This window comes from Canis lupus, chromosome 7 (genome assembly GCF_003254725.2).
Source record: "Canis lupus dingo isolate Sandy chromosome 7, ASM325472v2, whole genome shotgun sequence".
NCBI lineage: Eukaryota > Metazoa > Chordata > Mammalia > Carnivora > Canidae > Canis > Canis lupus.
The window spans coordinates 10,450,889-10,468,796 of NC_064249.1; the positions used below are offsets into that span (position 1 = coordinate 10,450,889).

The window sequence follows — 17,908 nt, forward strand, 5'->3', positions numbered from 1 at the left end:
GCGCGGCCCGGCCGGCTCCTCCCCGCGCTTGCATCACCGGGGTCCCCTCCTCCCTTCCCCCGGTGGCCCCTCCCCCGCCCTCCCCCCGGCCCAGCCTAGTTCGGCTGGTTCCCGGGGGAAGCTATTAATAGCATTACGTCAGCCGGACTCGTAACCCGGAGTAAACTGGCCCGCCGCCAGCCGAGGGCTATAAAAGGGGTGATGCAACGCCCTCGGAGCCACAGTCGCACGCAGCGAGGCGCGCAGTGCCCAGCGCTGTCCTGGCGCCGCCGCCGCCGCCGCCGCCGCCCGAGCCCGAGCCCGAGCCCGAGCCGACCCGCCTGCCCGCGCGCCGGCCGTGAGTCCCCGGGGCCCGCCCCGCAGACAGACAGCCCGACCCCGCCCCGACCCCGCCCGCCCTCCGGACCCTGGCCGCCCCGAGTGGAGACGGGAGGTGAGCGCCGCGACGGGGGCCCGCTTTCACCCCCCCTGCGCCCCTCTAACCGCCGGGCCCGCGACCCCGGCGCCCGTGCCCGACCCGCGCGCTCCGCCTCCGGCTGCCGGAGCTTCTCCCCGCCGAGGCTGCTGCTCCTCGGCGCCGCGGGAAGTTTCTCGCAGAGAACTTTCTCTTTTGACTTGGGGCGCGAAAGGTTCGCGGTGCCCGAGAGGTCGGGCTCCCGCTCCTCCCCGCGCTCGGCGCTTGCTTACCCCGGGCCGGGCGGGCGCGGGGAGGTGGTGCGCCCGGGCGGCGGAGGCTCCCCGGCGCGCTGGCCCGCTCGTCCTCCGCGTGGTGCCGGGGCCCGCGGAGGGGCACCGAGGCCGGCCGCCCCGGGAGCCCGCCCGAATGAATGGAAGGGGGCCGGGCGAGCCGCCGGGGGCGCGGGCGCGGGCGCGGCCGCTGGGGGTCGCCCTGCGCGCCCTGGAGCGCGGGCCGCGCGACCGCGCCGGAGCCCGGAGCGAAAGTTCCTTGGGATTAAGTTCCGAGGTGGCGAGCGCTCGCGTCGCTGTCCCGGGGCGGAAGGCGGGGAGATCTCCCGGCCCGGCTGGCGTCCAGCCCCTGCGCGGGAGCTCCCTGTCCCGGGGCTCTCCACGCCTTGCGCCCGTGGCTCTGCCCCGGCGGGCCCGCGGGTCGCTCTGCGTTTCGCCCACGGAGACCCACCTGGAGGAAGCCAGGGTGCGAAGCCAGCGCAGATAATTGAGAGAATGCCCTTGTGGTCTAGCGCCGGGACCCTGAGAGCTGATACTGCGCTTCGTGTCTTTGAGCCTCAGTGTCCCCAGCTGGGAGAAGTGCTGGCTCCCTCTCTGCCTGTTTGGAAGCCCCAAGTCATGGTTGGGACAGACAACCCGTAAGGTCCTCTCTGGCAGAAGTTTTTCAGATTCCAGGGTGGTGTAACCAAAAGAAAGGGGGCCGGTGAGAAGACTTGAATGACTTGACTGAGGGTCTCTAATGACCCTGACCGGTTTTGGAGGGGATGAGGGGGAGGGGACCTCTCAATGGAGCATGTCTTCCCTTCCTAAACTTCTTTACATTGGTTCCAATGGTTCTCCTTCTCTGCTGCCTTACACCACATTTTCATTTCATCTACTTATCTTCTTTCCTCCGAACCATTTACTTTTCCCTGATTCTATTACCGAGGTCACATATGCATCCTTACAATTAAAGGTATTGCTAAACCCTTGATTTAGCAATTTAGGGGGGGGATGTGCTAGAGAGTTCAGGAGGTCTCCCAATGCATCTATTTCGGTGTGGGTGACAGTCCCATCTGTTGGAGGCCTCCTCATCTTTAAATGAAGGGGAGATTGCTATGACTGCCTTTCTTGTTTTGTATTTAGTATTGGGTGTAGAATAATTCTACAGCATAGAGACTCTTGCCTTGAGGATATCCTGGAAAAGACTGGAGTGGCAGAGGGGTTTGTGGTTGTTATCGTTTGGATGAATTCAGAGACAAAGTGACAGGTAACACTCCAGGCTAACAGTGTGGTTAAGATACAGCATCCAGAACCCATGGCAACTGTTGGAACCTTCCCATCCTTCCTGTTCTAACCTCACCCCTCTTGGCCCGTTTGCTCCATTGTTCTCTTTCTTCTGTGTTCCCTCCCTGCGCCAGTCCTGTCAACGCCTCCTCTGTGGTGGATACCAGTTTACTAAGACTACTGACCCTTCATCTACCTGGCCAGTGGCTCTATTCTCCATTTGCCTTATTGGTTAGTCCTCTTGGTGTTGGATCTCTGTTGGTGGTGAAGCAGAATGAGCAGTGGGTGAGTGGTCAACAGCTTGGTGAGAGCTGAGCCAGTCACCTGCTTTATGGCCAAGTCATTATCTTCCTGGATCTCATGTTACTCAATTGCAAGATGAAGATCTGACCTCCGTTGCCTCTAATATCAGGCATTATATCCCATTCCATAGAGCCCATGATTTCTTCTCTTTTCAGTGGGCTGGGCATGGAACAGGGTCAATGATTCTAAGTGTTACCCCGCCTGGAGAGGAGGAAGTACATAACCAGGACAACAGAGAAACCAGAAATGGTTTCATGTGTGAGCACTGGCTATTTCTTAAGTATATAAGAGCAGTAGAAACAAGCTTTTGCCAGCAAATAAATAGTGGGGTAGAACTGACCTGGTGTGTTGGGAGCTCTGGGTCAATCAAAGTGCAAAGGAAACTATGACCTGAATTTCATTAGGGTTCCAGTTAATTCCTGGAACTAACTAATGAAGCTAACTTGCTTTGACAACAACACTTGGAGTTTTTCCTGAAATGGGGAAAGTGGAATCACAGTAATAATGGCTATCCAGTGGGTGTGTAAATCCACCTGTGTGACTCTTGTTTGGTCTTCTTGACTGCTCTGTGATGGTGCTGGGGTGATATTGGTCTCATTTTACAGATGAGGAGACTGAGGCCCAGAAGGTATGAGTGGCTTGTCAGTGGGGTCTCAGCTTGTGAGTGGTAGTGATCATAGGCCTGTTCATGAAGCCCCAGCCTTACACCAACAGTTTTCAGGTAGGCTGGGATAAAGACCAAGATAGGAAGTTAGTGAAAGATCAGTATTGGCTTCCTATACCGTGAGATGTTTTACGAGCAGCACTTAGTGTGAAGAGTTGAAAATTAAAAGTGAAAACACAGCGTTGTTGTAACTACTAGGAAATAAAATCTGGGAGTTGAATTTCCAGTTAAAGAAATACATGAGTAAAGTTTCACTTTCTTGAAAATGATGAAACTGCCAAAGATATGACATGGTTTCTGATTGAAGATAATGAAGCAAAAGCAAAATGCAGGTTCTTTGTAGCAAGTCTGGGCAATTTTAAGATCAATGTGGAAAGCCAACTCAGAAAAATCCCCACACAGATTTTTTTGTTCTTCAGTGAGGGGGAATGTTGGCAGCTCTCGACTTTCAGAAAAGTTGTCTGAAGATTTAACTTCATTTTCCCTGTAGGGACACAGCCTGAGTCTGGGCTGAATCAGACCTTAAGAGAATCAGTAAAGGAGTAACTAGAAAGTATCTGAAGAAATTAAGCTTTAGCAGAATGCAGAGAAAGCTCAAATCTCTACAGATACAGCTGCTCTCCTTTCCGAAAGGCTTTTAGCATTTTTACCACCCATTTCCATCCCCCAAGTGAGCCCACCCAATGCTTTTCATAAAAAACATTCCATACCACTGACATTCTTCAGTTTCTTTCATCGGGACTGCGGACTTTAAGAAGGAAAGAAACCAGTCCCAAACAGCAGACCCCAAGCCCCGAGAGCTCATTAATAAACTTAACTGGGGCTGAAACAGGACTGTACTCCACTGCAGTGGAATTCAAACTACCCTTTTACAGGAGAGCCATCCAGGCCCCCAAACAAAGGCCAGCCCAGTGGTAGCTCTGAATTCCATCCCTGAACTACTGGGTTTTTTAATCAAATTGGTTAAGGGAGGGAAAACATGAATGCACGGGAGAATCTTAAGCCTCGGGCTTTAGAAGGCTGGTTTCTCCAGAGTTCATCACCTGCCGAGAAGTATCCTCCCTCCGTCCTAAGATGATACGATTAAATTGCTGGAGGGACACCAGTTCTGGCTCACAACACAGGGCTTTGGGAAGAGAATTACATGCGTTTCCCAGATTTCTTTGAAGAGTCAGTAGTGGTATTGGTTGGCCTGGAATTCTTGCCTCCCTCGGTGTATTTCAGATCTTAAGGGGGAGTCAGTTAAGAGGCCAGGATGCTCTATTCAGAAGTGTTTAAGGTCACAGAGAGTGATGAGCCACCCTGCCACCATGACCCCACAGAGCCAGCGGGGTTGGAGGGATCCCTGGGAGGCTTCCCAGTTGCCTTATGTTTTCCAGGGCACGTTCATGCATTACTTCCTCAACTCCTTGCACAACTCCGAGGGTCCCCAAGTCCTCACTTTTTCTTCTGTTTGCTGATAACACATTCAACCTGATTTCAGATACCTTCCAAGTTTCTTTGCAAAATAGAGACTGAAAATGGGGTTACGTAAGAGTCTCACTGGTTTTTTTTTTTTTTTTTTCCTTTAAAAGCTCTTCCTCTTTCAGGACTGTTTGAGGCTGCATTTGCATATATGCACACCAGCCAAAACTTACAGCTTCTTGAACTCAGAATAGCCTGAAATGCCACCTCTGGTAAACTTCAAGTAGGCATTTTTTTTAAAGATTTTTATTTATTCATTCATAGATATGCAGAGAGAGAGAGGCAGAGACACAGGCAGAGGGAGAAGCAGGCTCCATGCAGAGAGCCTGATGTGGGACTCGATCCAGGGTCTCCAGGATCACGCCCTGGGCTGCAGGCGGCACTAAACCGCTGCGCCACCAGGGCTGCCCTCAAGTAGGCATTTTATCTACATCACTGAGCTGTGTATCTTAAGAACCTGTTTTACCCAAGATGAGGATGGCATGAAATGAAAATAAAACAGAAGCCTGAAGGCTTTCACGACCTTCCTCTGGGGGTACAGCTCTGGTGTTGGAGGCCGCAGGTGTGGGGAGACTTGATCCCGTACCCCTAAATCCCTGAAGTAGTTTGGGTCTCGATATTTCTTTCAGCAAAATGATGCTTCAACACCCAGGCCAGGTCTCTGCCTCGGAAGTCAGTGCGTCGGCCATCGTCCCCTGCCTGTCCCCTCCTGGGTCACTGGTGTTTGAGGATTTTGCTAACCTGACACCCTTTGTCAAGGAAGAGCTGAGGTTCGCCATCCAGAACAAGCACCTCTGTCACCGGATGTCCTCTGCACTGGAGTCGGTCACCGTCAGCGGCAGGCCCCTTGAGATGACAGTCACGAAAACTGAGGTAGGTCCTCTCCGAGGTGCCCGTTCTTCCAGGGCTTATTCATCATCTACCCACCATGCCAGGCATGCTCCGGGCGTGGGGCTGCACAGAGTGTAGTGACTGTGTTCATCACTGCTGGGACCTGGGCCGCCAGACTGTGGAGCAGGGACCAGCCAGCCATGCTCACCACCCTGGTAGCAGCTTCTGCTCCAGGTTCACTTCTATCTCTGCCATTTGCATTCTTCCCCATCGAGCAACCTTTTATGAGACACCTGGAGTCACATATGTGGCGACAGTCTTGAGAGGTGCCTGCTGGGGATGCAGTGGTGGCTGGAGGACCTCAGAGTGGAGGTCTTGGCTACTCTGTGGGCCTTCCCCTCGTGGATAAAAGATGAGAGTGTATCATGCTTACTTAATTGCCACGATCACTGTCTTTGGTCAAGGGTAAGTGGAACTGGCCAAAAAAGAACTGAGTTTAAAAGGAAGTTGGTTATGAATCTTTATGATTCTATAAAAGGGGGTGGGGATAATAGTGACTCCTGCATGGGACTGATCTAAGGGTTAAACAAGATGGCATTTGCTAGGGGTCTAGCTGATGGTCGACATTTGATGACTGGTAGCCAGGACTACCATATGACGCTGTATCCAGACGGCATCATTGGAGGCATTGCCTGAGCTCCAGTTAACCTTGGGAGGTCATCATTGCCTTCTCTAATACTGCACAGTGCTAGGTGGGCCATGGGACACACAAGGAATTTTTTTTTTTAATTCTTCAAACATCTTGAGTTATCTCAAGATAATCTCATGTCATGAGAAGTAGTAGGATCCCCACAGAAGAAAGAAAAGAATTTTGCAAGGGTATTTGGAGGGTTCTTCATAGGAAAAAGCAGATGTCCAGGGCAGAGGACATCCAAAATATTTCCTGCTCCTTGGAAAAACTCTTTAGAGCCACCCAACTCATCCACTGATTGCGTGTTTACTAAGTGACCTTCTGATCTTAGGTCACTTTCACAAATAAGTTCTCCTATTGGGAAGAGAATGCACCAACTGACCTTTTTAATTATTCAAGTCCCCTTGGTTTGCTGCAATTCTCATCTTAAAATAAAATTCTGAGCCTATGAAACCCATACGCATCCTGTACGTTTGGGCAGTTGGAGTCTGTTCCACCGGGTCCCTGTCACCTCTGGGAAGAAGGCAACAGGTGGAGTGAGGTAGTATGTCCCGGAGAAGACACAAGACAAGGAGCCAAAGGCCTGGGTTTACACCCAGACTTTGTAGCCTACTGGTCTGGTGACCAGGGGGTAGTGATTCTTGGGCCTCCCTTGATGCACTGCTCCTGGCCACTCTGTGCCTTCTTTCTACATCGTACGGTGAGGGGATTAAACTGAATGGTTTTTGAAAGCCTTTTCCATCTCTGACAGTGTATGATTCTGAGATTTGCTCTACTTTCAAGTACTTCCTCATGTGAGAAAAACCCTGAATCCTCTCCCATCTATCCCAAAGTATCTGTAGGGTTGCACAGGAAGTATTATAATTACCGAGTACTTGATGAAGGTATCGATGGTGGGGTTAATAATGATAGTCACTGAGGCTTACATATAGCACTGGCTATAAGCCAAACACTGCAGAGCATTTTAATCTTACATATATCTGACTTAATTTGACCTTCCTCATAACCTTATTGATAGATAAGACTATTGATCCCATTTTACAAGTGAGGGAAACAGGCTCAGAAGAGTATGGTAACTTGCCTAAGTTCCCTCAGCTAATAGGTGGTGAAGCTGGGATTCAGAGCCAGTTTAGTTTAACTCAAATGTCTCTGCCTGTGGGGTTCTGGGATCCAGGATGTGAAAGGTGGAACTGCCCCTTGCCCTGCTTTCCCCTCGGACTTTGTTTCTCTAAACTATGAGGCCTCTCATCTCACTGCAAGCTAAGTCACTGTCATTGATCCAAAGTACTAGTAATAAGACAGGTCTGAGGGGATTACTGTGTCCCAGGATTTCTTTGGTTTGAGGTGTGGCCTCCATGTCCTTTCCTGCTATCCAGAGCAGTGAGTGACAATAGCGGCCTAGACCATCACCACACCCACTCAAGCCCATGCCTGTGGCCTCGAAGCCAAGCCCAGCAGCTGAACTTCATAGGTTTCCCATCCGTCATGAGACAAAGTCAGGATCAGAGCCAACTTCTGTAGAAGGCCAGATCCTAAAGCAGGACAGGGTTTTGTTCTCTGAGGACCCCCGTGGCTGACTCAGGGTAGGACACAGAGGAAAGGTCAGTATTTGTTTGCTGGATGAATCAATGGTTGGTTCATGTTCACCACCCACAGGTGGCACCAAGCCCATAGGCTGATAATGCCACTTTGTTTGGGGAATGCGCTTGGGTTCTTCTTTTCCAAGGGCTCCACGGGCTTCTTTTGAATTCATGAAAGAGGTGCTTTTATGCTCTGGGTGAAGGTGGAGGTGGATGGGGGTGCCCTTGGGTCTCAAATCAAAGAAGAGGCAGGAGGGAAGGGGTGGCTAGGTGATGTTCCTGAGGTCATTCCTGGATCCGGGAGAAAGGACATATCTACCAAACAGAATCTATTTTCTGCCCTAAGCGATTGACAAGTGTTATAGACAATTATCATTTTGGATATACAACTCATTTCAAGATCTAAATGCACTTTTTAAATAAACTGAATTTTAACTGACTAATATTGCCAATGTAACTTTAACTGGTAGTTCTTCGATTTTGTTTTTTTATTCGTTCCTGTGGCTGTGTGGAGGGGATTAAGGTAAGAGGCTGGGACCTGACTTCTTCAGCCCTCCTCGCAGGGGGGCTGTCCTGGTTTGCCAGTTTTTGCTGCAACGAAAGGCAGTGCGTTGAAGGCGGGTTGTAATTCTTCCCTCCCATTAAGTGTGTGGTCTCTTGAATTTTATAGGTAGCCCCTGAAGAAGATGAAAGGAAAAAGAGGCGGCGGGAAAGAAATAAGATTGCAGCTGCCAAGTGCCGCAACAAGAAAAAGGAGAAGACAGAGTGCCTGCAGAAAGTGAGTCTGCCCGGGGCACCTGGGTGCTGCAGTCGGTGAAGCGGCTGACTGGGTTTCAGCTCAGATCATGAGCTCCTGGGTCGTGAGATCGAGCCCTGCAGTGGGGTCTACGCTGAATGGGGAGTCTGGTTGTGGATTCTCTCCCTCTGCCCCTGCCCCCACTCACTCTCTCTGGCTCTCTAAAATAAATAAGTACATCTTTTAAAGAAAGAAAAGGAAGGAAGAAAGAAAAAGAAAAGGAAAGAAGAAAGGAAGGAAGGAAGGAAGGAAGGAAGGAAGGAAGGAAGGAAGGAAGGAAGGAAGGAAGGAAGGAGAGAGAGAGTCTTCCCCTTCTGGCCCCCTCCTCTTGCTCATGCCTGCCCCTGCCAACCTCATGTTCCCATCACAAGGAGAGTCCAAAAGCGCCCTGCCTAGAAGTCTCCCAAGAAGGATGTGTAGCTGGTAACAGAAAGGCCAGTTGCTGAATGAGGAGGTAACAAAGCTGTTAGCACCATCGAAGGGAACTCTGGTTGTAGAAGCAGCAGGTGTGTGAATTAAAAACCACAGATTGTCTGCTGCCCAGATTCCCAGCAGTCTTGGCTCGTCCATACACGTCCAGCAGCTTCCAGGCTGCAGGATATGTCAGCCCAGTTAAAGAAGCTTCACTCACCCGTTTTTACCGAGAAAAGGAAGCAGCCAGTTCTCACTTGGCTCAGTATGAAAAGCCTTTAATTAATCTCTTCAAACAAGTTATTTCCTTAAACTGCAAGCAGTGGTTATACTCTTTTTCTTGGCCCTCTTGTGTGTTGGTAACTCTGCCTCCCTTGTCCTGGGCTCTTCCCACAGTCTGAGCTCGTGGCTGTGTTCAGCTAATTCCCCTTCTGAGGGGAGAGGTACAGATGGGCACAGCATCTCTGGGCAGGTGGGGCGGGCCGTAGCACAGTCCTATGGCTGTGTCCCCTTCCCCCAGGTGTGGACAAGCCAGCGCTGAGTCTCTGCCCAGGTCCTCCAGGTCCCCAAGGATTCTGTTGATTGCTTCAAGAGAGGTGGTGAAAATTGAGACCTTTTGTGTGTGTTGCCATGTACATTTTTTCTGGGGAGGTGAACCTCTCACTGAAGTTGGTGACTCACGAGAGCCTGAATACCATGAGTCTGCATTTCTCCCCAGCCCTCAAGGCTCTCGGGGGCTCGGGAGAGCTGCACGGGGGCTGTTGGACTCACACAAAGGAGATCGGTGAGCTGTCGGTTCTGCAGCAGCCTCCTTACCATGAGAGTCACAACCCACCCTCAACCTTCAGTGGAAACTCAAGGGCATCTCTAGAAGCCTCCAAGTTCAAAAGCTTCTCTCCAGGGTCTGGGTTCTCCCAGACCTCATGCTGTTGTCCCAGCTTTGCGGGGTTGCTGGACCAGCGAGCCCACGGCACTCCCCTCCGCAGGCCATCCCCAGCTTGATGAACTCCCGAATGTGTGGCCACCGCCGCCCCAAGGCCAGCCCCTCTTCACTGGAACCATGGCTTCTTGGCTAATAATTCTGTTGCTTGTCCCCCAGGAGTCGGAGAAGCTGGAGAGTGTGAACGCCGAACTGAAGGCCCAAATCGAGGAGCTCAAGAACGAGAAGCAGCATTTGATATACATGCTCAACCTTCATCGGCCCACGTGTATTGTCCGGGCTCAGAATGGGCGGACTCCAGAAGATGAGAGAAACCTTTTTATCCAACAGATAAAAGAAGGAACATTGCAAAGCTAAGCAGTTGTGGTATGGGGGCAACTGGGGAGTCCTCATCGAAACCTACTACATCCCAAACCCTGAAGCCATTGGAGATCTGACTTCCTGTGCACCTCTCGCATCCTGGCAGTGAAGGACCATCGAGGCGGGAGAGCCCTTGATGACTCAGCTGGGCCTTTCCTCTCTGCACCAGAGTGGACTTTGGACCAGGGCAAGGGCATCTTTTGTCTCAATGCCAAGATTTAGGCCTTAACTTACTGGCTATTCTTGGATGCTGTAGGTGGCCCCTGGTTAGGGTCTTGCCCATCTTTTGCCTGGATTCTACAGAAACCAGGACTCTCACCATTAGGACTCATGCTCAAGAAGTGTCTGTACCTTGGGTGGGTGGTGTGGGGCCACGTCCTGCGCCGCCACTACCACTGTCACTCCTCGGGGACACAGAGTGAGAATGGCATTTAGTGAAGTTGTACAATGGCCAGGGTTGTGCTTTCTAGCAAACATGCTGTTATGTACAGGAATTACTGTGTGTAAGGCATTTGTGTCAAAGCTAGGCATTGTGCTCTTCTGATGTTTGTTTTGCACACCGGTGTGATTTTCCTCAGATCTGGCTGCTGAGAGTTTGAGGGGGCTATCACCATATGCAGTGTCTTACAAAACGTTGAGGTGGCCAGAAGAGCTCATCAGCTCCGGGAGAACAGAATTCTGCTGGCGAGCAGTGCGGTTTTGTGTCAACAGAGAAAGCTGCCTTTCCCGTGGCACCCAGGCATTAACGCAGAGTTCATGGGCATGACTGCAGGTCCTCTGTCACAAACTCAGTTATAATGTCACAGGAAGAAAGCAGAAAGTCCAACTTCCAAAGGTCTAGGACTCTCCACTCAGTGACTTAGGTCAGGAGTTATTTCTAGGCCAGCAGAGCCAAAGAATATTCCATTTTCCTTTTCTTGCAGTTGCAAACCACATTCAGTGGAGACAAGTTTGAAGCCAGGTGATGCCTAGGCTTTAGCATTATTGGATGTTAATGGCATTGTTTGTCAGGCGGATGTTTGTAGAAATCTGGCCCAGAGCATTTATTGCTGTGAGAGGTCATTCACACTGGCCATAGGACTCTGGCTACTGTCTGTTTAAATTCTGATGTTTCTGTGAAATCCTCAGAGTGTTTAATCCTACTTAATAGTGTCATTACAATTTTCTGTAAGAGAATATATTACTTATTTATCCTAGTATTCCTAACCTGTCAGTACAATAAATATTGGAACCAAGACATGGTAAACTTAAGTGTTGTACTGGTTTCTGTTCTTTTTAAATCAGTTGCTCATTGAAATCTAGTCATTCTCCATCCCCTCCCTCTCCATTGATGGGGAGGGGCGTTTAGCTTAAAAATTCTCCCAAGTGTCATCCCTTTGCTCTTTGGGGGGCCACCAGGTGAGATCGTTGACTTTCAACCCTGTTCCTCAGTCTGTGGCATTGGATGATGCTGTTTCTCATTGACAAACCCTGGAACACGGCGCCAACCAAGTATAACCTTTAGGCCGTTTGGTGTCAAGATAGAGGTTTGATATAAAATCCCAATTGCAGGGCAGCCCGGTGGCTCAGTGGTTTGGCGCCGCCTTTAGCCCAGGGCGTAATCCTGGAGTCCTGGGATCGAGTCCCACATGGGGCTCCCTGCATGGAGCCTGCTTCTCCTTCTGCCTGTGTCTCTACCTCTCTCTCTCCGTGTCTCTCATGAATAAATAAAATCTTTAAAAAAAATAAAAATAAAATAAAATCCCAATTGCTAAATACCTTGACTGTGTTTCTCGGAATGTACAGACGCTGAAAACGTAGACCTGATGTTCACCTTGACACCGTACATTTTGCCACGGAGCACCTCTTATTTGCTCAATTACATCAATTATGTCCACACATGTGTCTGATTGTTGCAGGTATGTCTTTCAAATATGAGGAAAGAACAGAGGGAGGAAGAGACGGGATAGGTGTGACGATACAAAGAAAGGTATCCCACCTGATTTTCTGGAATCTCGAGGGCTTATGATTCCTTAGGTCTAGAATGGAACGAAGCCCCCTTACTCTTCGCCCGTGCACACAGGTATCCCTCACAGGAAATAACAACTGGCTACTCTCCTACTAATGTCGTTCTTCAGAGATATATTAGCTTCGTTAAATGGTAAGATTCACGTACCTGAATGGGGAGCCTGCTCCCTCGAACTCAAGTATGTTTCCTTTAAACTATCACCTGTGACACAAGTGTCCTCGTGTTGTGGCTTTATTTGCGCATTAGGGATACTTCCCAATCTGTAAAGAGCCATCTGGTGGAAGTGCCATTCGCCACAGCTTTCAGGAGCTCATCTATTTTTTTTTAAGGGAAGGGGGGCAAATTCCTTGCATTTTACCCTCTAGTTGTAGGTGTAGATGCCACCAATCAGCTGTTAGAAAACTCAAGACAGTTTGTGAGTGGCCGCAGACAACAATGAATTGGCAAGAGTGGTGGTGGCTATGGCCAAAAAACTTGATCCCAAAAATACACTGTATATGGTTAGTGGAACTGAAAGCTCCGTTTACCGAGTGCTTTAAAAAGTTTTGTCTTCTGGGGCCAAGTTAATGTTTTGATACTTTTAATTTGAAAAAGGATGAGGGGGATCCCTGGGTGGCTCAGCGGTTTAGCGCCTGCCTTTGGCCCAGGGCGCGATCCTGGAGTCCCGGGATCGAGTCCCGCATCAGGCTCCCGGCATGGAGCCTGTTTTTTTCCTCTGCCTGTGTCTCTGCCTCTCTCTCTCTCTCTATCATAAGTGGATAAATAAATCTTAAAAAAAATAAAAATAAAAAAAATTTAAAAGGATGAATGTTTACCATCCAACTGTTTAGTTCCTCTTGTTTCACATTGGATGAAGAGGGCAGGTTGGGAGGGGCTGAGGGTTTAAGCTCAGGTGGGACCTCCATCAGAGCCAGACACCTGGCTTGACAGTGTCTTTCCACCAGGCTGCCCCCTGCTGGGTGGTGATGTCACACTGGCCTGGCACGAGGAGCCCACCCTGTCTCTTGTCCTCACCTCACCCTTGTCCCCTTGCCTCTCCTTGACATCTGGCCTGACACCTCCTTCAGAATAAAGAGTTTTAAAGGGTTCTGGCCCCGGGGGGGGGGGGGGGGGGATTTTGGAATTCAAACTTTCACTTTCTGCCAAGAGCTAAAATGCTATTTTCCATCTTGATCCTAATTTCTCCCCCATGGACTTTGAAGAACCCCAAACCCATGGTAAGCCATCCCATGCTCTGGTTGTGTTCAGTTTCTCTGTGTTGTCATGGATCAGCCTGAGGTAGAACCTCAGAGGAGGCCAGTTTTGCCCATTGAGCATCCCTTCTGTGTTCCCGTAGTGGCTCTAACCCCAGACGCTTCCCCACTTGTCCTCTCAAAAACTGCTCTTAGGAAGGAATTCACACGGAGGCTTCAAGGGCCAGTGGGGGATGAATGCTAATAAGGACCACTATTTATTGAGTTAGACAATATGCTCAACACTTCACATGCATTATCTCATCGAATCCTCACAGCAACTGTTATCCCCATTTTACAGATGAGGAAACGGAAAGCTGAGTTGCTTGCTCTATGTCACACACCACTGACCTTTCTAAAGGATTCTGAGCAGGAGTGGATATTTGTGTGTGTGAGAGAGAGAGGAAATAACACACCATAAAATCTACTGTTATACCCATTCTAGAGAGTATAAAATTCAACAATTCACAATGCTGTGACCATCCCCACTATATAGCTCCAGAATCTTCATCCCCCACAAAGTAAATCCTGTATCTATTAAGCATCACTCCCTACTGTCCCCTCCCTCCAGCCCCAGGCAACCACTAATCTGTCTTTGGATTTGCCTCCTCTGCATATTTCATATGCTTGGAATCATATGGTATGTGGCCTTTTGTGTTTGGCTTCTTTCACTTAGCATCATGTTCTCAGGATCCATCGATGTTGTAGCAGGTACCAGTAACCTCATTTCCTTTTCACAGCTGAAAAACATCCCACTGTATGGACAGACCACATTTTCCTTATCCATTCACGTGTTGATGACCAGGTATGTGTATTTTAACAGAAAGATAGCCTTTCTTTTCAAGGAATAAATCTCTAATGTAGGATGTCAGGCATAACATCAAACTGGGAGATAGGAGTTGGGAGCAGGTATCTTTCTCAGAACTTTCTTTTTAAAAACAAATAGGGGCAGGGATCCCTGGGTGGCGCAGCGGTTTGGCGCCTGCCTTTGGCCCAGGGCGCGATTCTGGAGACCCGGGATCGAGTCCCACATCGGGCTCCCGGTGCATGGAGCCTGCTTCTCCCTCTGCCTGTCTCTCTTTCTCTCCCTCTCTCTGTGACTATCATAAATAAATAAAAAAAATTTACAAAACAAAACAAAACAAATAGGGCAGCCCCGGTGGCTTAGCGGTTTAGCTTCGCCTTTGGCCCAGGGCGTGATCCTGGAGACCCGGGATCGAGTCCCACGTCGGGCTCCCTGCATGGAGCCGACTTCTCCCTCTGCCTGTGTCTCTGCCTCTCTCTCTCTCTAGTAAATAAAAATAAAATCTTTAAAAAATAAAAACATTGAGAGAGCACAAGTGGGGGGGGGCAGAGGAAGCAGCAGACACCCCTCCCTCCCCCCGCTGAGCAGGGAGTCTGACATGGGACTCGATCCTAGGACTCCCAAGATTATGACTTGAGCTGAAGGCAGACACCTGAGCTGAAGGCAGGCGTTTAACCTACTGAGCCACCCAGGCACCCCCTTCTCAGGGCTTCCAGTAGCAATTTAGAAATCACACATTCTGTGGCTAGCTCTGTGGGAGTGGCAATAAGCAGGAGGTCTAATGGTACACACCCCCCATAGGTGTTATTGCTTCCAAACCACTTCCGCATGGTAGGGAAGTTGCTGCAGGAAGATGTTTTCCAGGCTCTTGGAATTGAAGATGACATCTCAGCCCCCTACTTCATTTCACTAGGGAAGAAGGGAAGAAAACCGAGGGTCTTGAGAGAGAATAACGAAGTTCAGCACCCAGGCTATTTGTTCTGTGGAGTCAGGCCAATGATACCACCTCCATGTCTTCACCTGTGAAACGGGGCGGTAACAACAGTACCAAACTCAATGGATTCTCATGGTCGTGTGTTGGTCATGTGTGGAACATAGCGTGGTACTGAAGCGATGCAGTTTTATTTTTTAAGAGTTTATTTTTTTATTCATGAGAGACAGAGAGAGAGAGAGAGAGAGGCAGAGACACAGGCAGAGGGAGAAGCAGGCTCCATGCCAGGAGACCGACGTAGGACTCGATCCCGGGCCTCCAGGATCACGCCCTGGGCCAAAGGCAGGCGCTCAACTGCTGAACCACCCGTGCCGCCCAGCGATGCAGTTTTAAATGTCATTCTCAATGGCTGTGTTTACTGTGTTTACAGTGTTTACTGTGCTTTTATGAAAGGGCAGGCAAAGGGCCAAGGCTGCCAAGTCTAGGTTTGTGGATAAAATGAAACCATGGTTCAAATGTAGCACATCATCTTACATTCCTACAGATTTTGTCCAGTTGCTGAATCTTTTGAATTTGAGGTAGGAAAAAAAAAGGTCCCCACACAATATGTTTCCATTTGAAGTTTTTGAAGTTTTTATTTTGATACCCACCTGAGTCCCTGGCAGGGTGGACCTGTCCTCTGTGGGGGTAGTGGGGCGTTTGTGGGGACGATGGTGGCCCTGCCCCGAGGGGGTGTCTGGGGGATGGGAACAAAGGGGTATGTGACAGTGACAGGTCACAAAGGGCAGCAGAGGATAAATATGGCTGCGCTGGGGTTTAGGCCAAGAGAGTGGTCACTGCAGTCTCTCAGGAAGATAAAAAATCTGGGGCAGAGGTGAGGTGGAAAAGCCCACCATCCATCTCTACACCCTTGCAGAGATTCAGTCTGAGGTCCAGGCACCCTACAGCATCCCCTCTGCAGTCCTCAGAGCCCCCACCCCGACCTCTGCCATCCCTCTGGGAGGCTCTGAGGCAAAGGGAGGGCCTGTGGGGTGGGGTGGGGTGGAGACACCTGCCGGAGGGCCACGCGTGGGGCACAGGAGCGCTGCTGCAGCCTGTGCCGAGGAGGCTGAGGAACAGAAGATCCAGGGCCCCCCGGCCCTTGCCATCACTGCTTGTCACACGAGGCAGTCATGAACACCGAGTCCCTGCTCCCCTACCACACGGCCCAGAGCGGCTCGGGAGTGGGCATGTTCAACACCACCATGGGGAAGCTGCAGCGACAACTGCACAAGGGAGAATACGACATATTCAAGTATGCGCCTATTTTTGAAAGCGACTTTATCCAGATTACCAAGAGGGGAGAAGTCATCGACGTGCACAACCGGGTGAGAATGGTGACGGTGGGCATCGCATCCACCAGCCCGATCCTGCCGCTCCCGGACGTCATGCTGCTGGCCCGGCCGGCCGCGGGCTGCGAGGAGCACGGGCGCGGCCAGGCCGCCAAGGGCAAAGGCCGCAAGGCTGCAAAGGCCTTGGAGCTCACCAGGCTCCTTCCCCTGAAGTTCGTGAGGATCTCCATTCACGACCGTGAGAAACAGCAGCTGCGCCTCAAGTTCGCCACGGGCCGCTCGTGCTACCTGCAGCTGAGCCCGCCTCTGCACGGGCGGGAAGACCTCTTCGCCCACTGGGAAAAGCTCATCTACCTCCTGCGGCCACCGGTGGACAGTAACAGCAGCACCTACGCCATCCCGGCGGGGGACATGCTGTGCATGCCCGAGTTTGAGGAAGAGGACGGGAGGAGCGCGGCAGGGGCCGATTTCCAAGGGAAAGGGGATCAGGACCAGGTCAGCATCCGGAGCCTCCACGTGGTCTCCGAGGTGGCCGGGGCCACCTCTGCCGCTTTTGCTGGCGGGGAGGGGCCCCCTCGGGACGCCCACAAACCCTCCCGGAGCACGCACGCTGCAGAGCTCGCCCTGGGGTCGGCGGCAGGTGCAACGGCGGCGGCGGCGGCGGCGGGGACAGCGGCGGGGTTCGCGGCGGCGATCGCGGCCGGCACCGCGGCAGGTGCACTGGGCGTGGCCATCACCAAGCCTGGGGGCGCCCCCAGCGCGTCCCCCAAGAGCGCGGCAGCGGCCGTGGCAGGTGCCGCCAAGACCCCGGGGTTTCCTTCGGACTCGTCCACCAGCCTCTCCCCGGAGCCCAGCAAGGCCCTGGCGTTCGCCGGGGCGGCGGGAGAGGCGGCGCAGGACGCGGCGGCGGCCCGGCTCACCCAGGCGCGCAGGGCGGGCGGCGCGGCGGAGCCGGCGGGGAGGGGCCGCGGGCGCCGCAGGGAGCGGAGGGAGCGCCGCGAGAAGGAGCGGGCCCGCCGCGGGTCGCGCCGCCGCAGGCCCGCCGACAGCCGCCACAAGGCCTCGGGGGACAAGGGCCCCCGGAAAGCCTCCAGCCGGGCCTCCGCCGGCCGCAGGGCCGCGCGCGAGGACCAGGAGCGGGGCCGCCGCAGCCCCGGGGACGCCCGGCGCGCGCAGCCCTCGGGCGGCCACGCCCCCGCGGCCACGGAGTCCCGGACCTCGCACAGGTCGGGGCGCAGCGCGTCCACCGCCAGCTCGGGCTCCGCCCGCAAGAGGCTCAGCAGGATCGGCGTGTTCCTGAGGAACGTCAGGGCCAACCTCGCGACGCGCACCGTGGCCTCCGCGCGCCGCCGAGGCGTGGACGCGCTGGCCAAGACCGCGGAGGGGGGCGGCATGGAGGCCATCCTCGAGGCCGCGGAGAGCGGCCAGCTGGCGGGCGCGGGGAGCGGGACACACGGCATCCTGGAGACAGTGACCTTCGGAGCCCATTCGTAGGACCCAGAGCTTTCGGCAGCTGCACAGGGCAGCGGGGCTCGGGGAATACCCCCACCCCGGAGACCCCATTCCAGCTTTCCTCCCTGCAGTTGAAATTAAAAAAAAAAAAAAATT

The 17,908-nt window shown here is 52.2% G+C and overlaps 2 protein-coding genes and 1 long non-coding RNA gene across 5 annotated transcripts; 2 read left to right on the forward strand and 1 right to left on the reverse strand.

Annotated features, from left to right (window-relative positions):
- The first annotated feature begins 196 nt into the window (after positions 1 to 196).
- On the forward strand, positions 197 to 11,244 carry ATF3 (activating transcription factor 3). 3 transcript variants are annotated; one of them, XM_025429872.3, is made up of 4 exons: positions 197 to 433; positions 5,014 to 5,257; positions 8,157 to 8,264; positions 9,793 to 11,244. In XM_025429872.3, the coding sequence occupies exons 2-4, from the start codon at positions 5,018 to 5,020 to the stop codon at positions 9,988 to 9,990; spliced, it is 546 nt and encodes a 181-aa protein (XP_025285657.1). In that variant the 5' UTR covers positions 197 to 433; positions 5,014 to 5,017; the 3' UTR covers positions 9,991 to 11,244. The 3 variants fall into 3 exon arrangements, with proteins under 3 accessions (XP_025285657.1, XP_025285656.1, XP_025285658.1); XM_025429871.3 differs by lacking the exon at positions 197 to 433 and adding an exon at positions 1,477 to 2,238; XM_025429873.3 differs by lacking the exon at positions 197 to 433 and adding an exon at positions 1,477 to 2,184.
- On the reverse strand, positions 10,575 to 13,003 carry LOC118355290 (uncharacterized). Its single transcript, XR_007411829.1, has 2 exons — positions 12,817 to 13,003; positions 10,575 to 11,897 (listed from the first exon to the last, which is right to left on the reverse strand). It is a non-coding gene; the product is annotated as an uncharacterized LOC118355290 (long non-coding RNA).
- Positions 13,004 to 15,771: 2,768 nt separating this feature from the next.
- Positions 15,772 to 17,908, forward strand: GARIN4 (golgi associated RAB2 interactor family member 4). The gene has a single exon (XM_025429870.3). It carries the CDS (start codon positions 16,142 to 16,144, stop codon positions 17,792 to 17,794), a length of 1,653 nt encoding a protein of 550 aa, XP_025285655.1. The 5' UTR covers positions 15,772 to 16,141; the 3' UTR covers positions 17,795 to 17,908.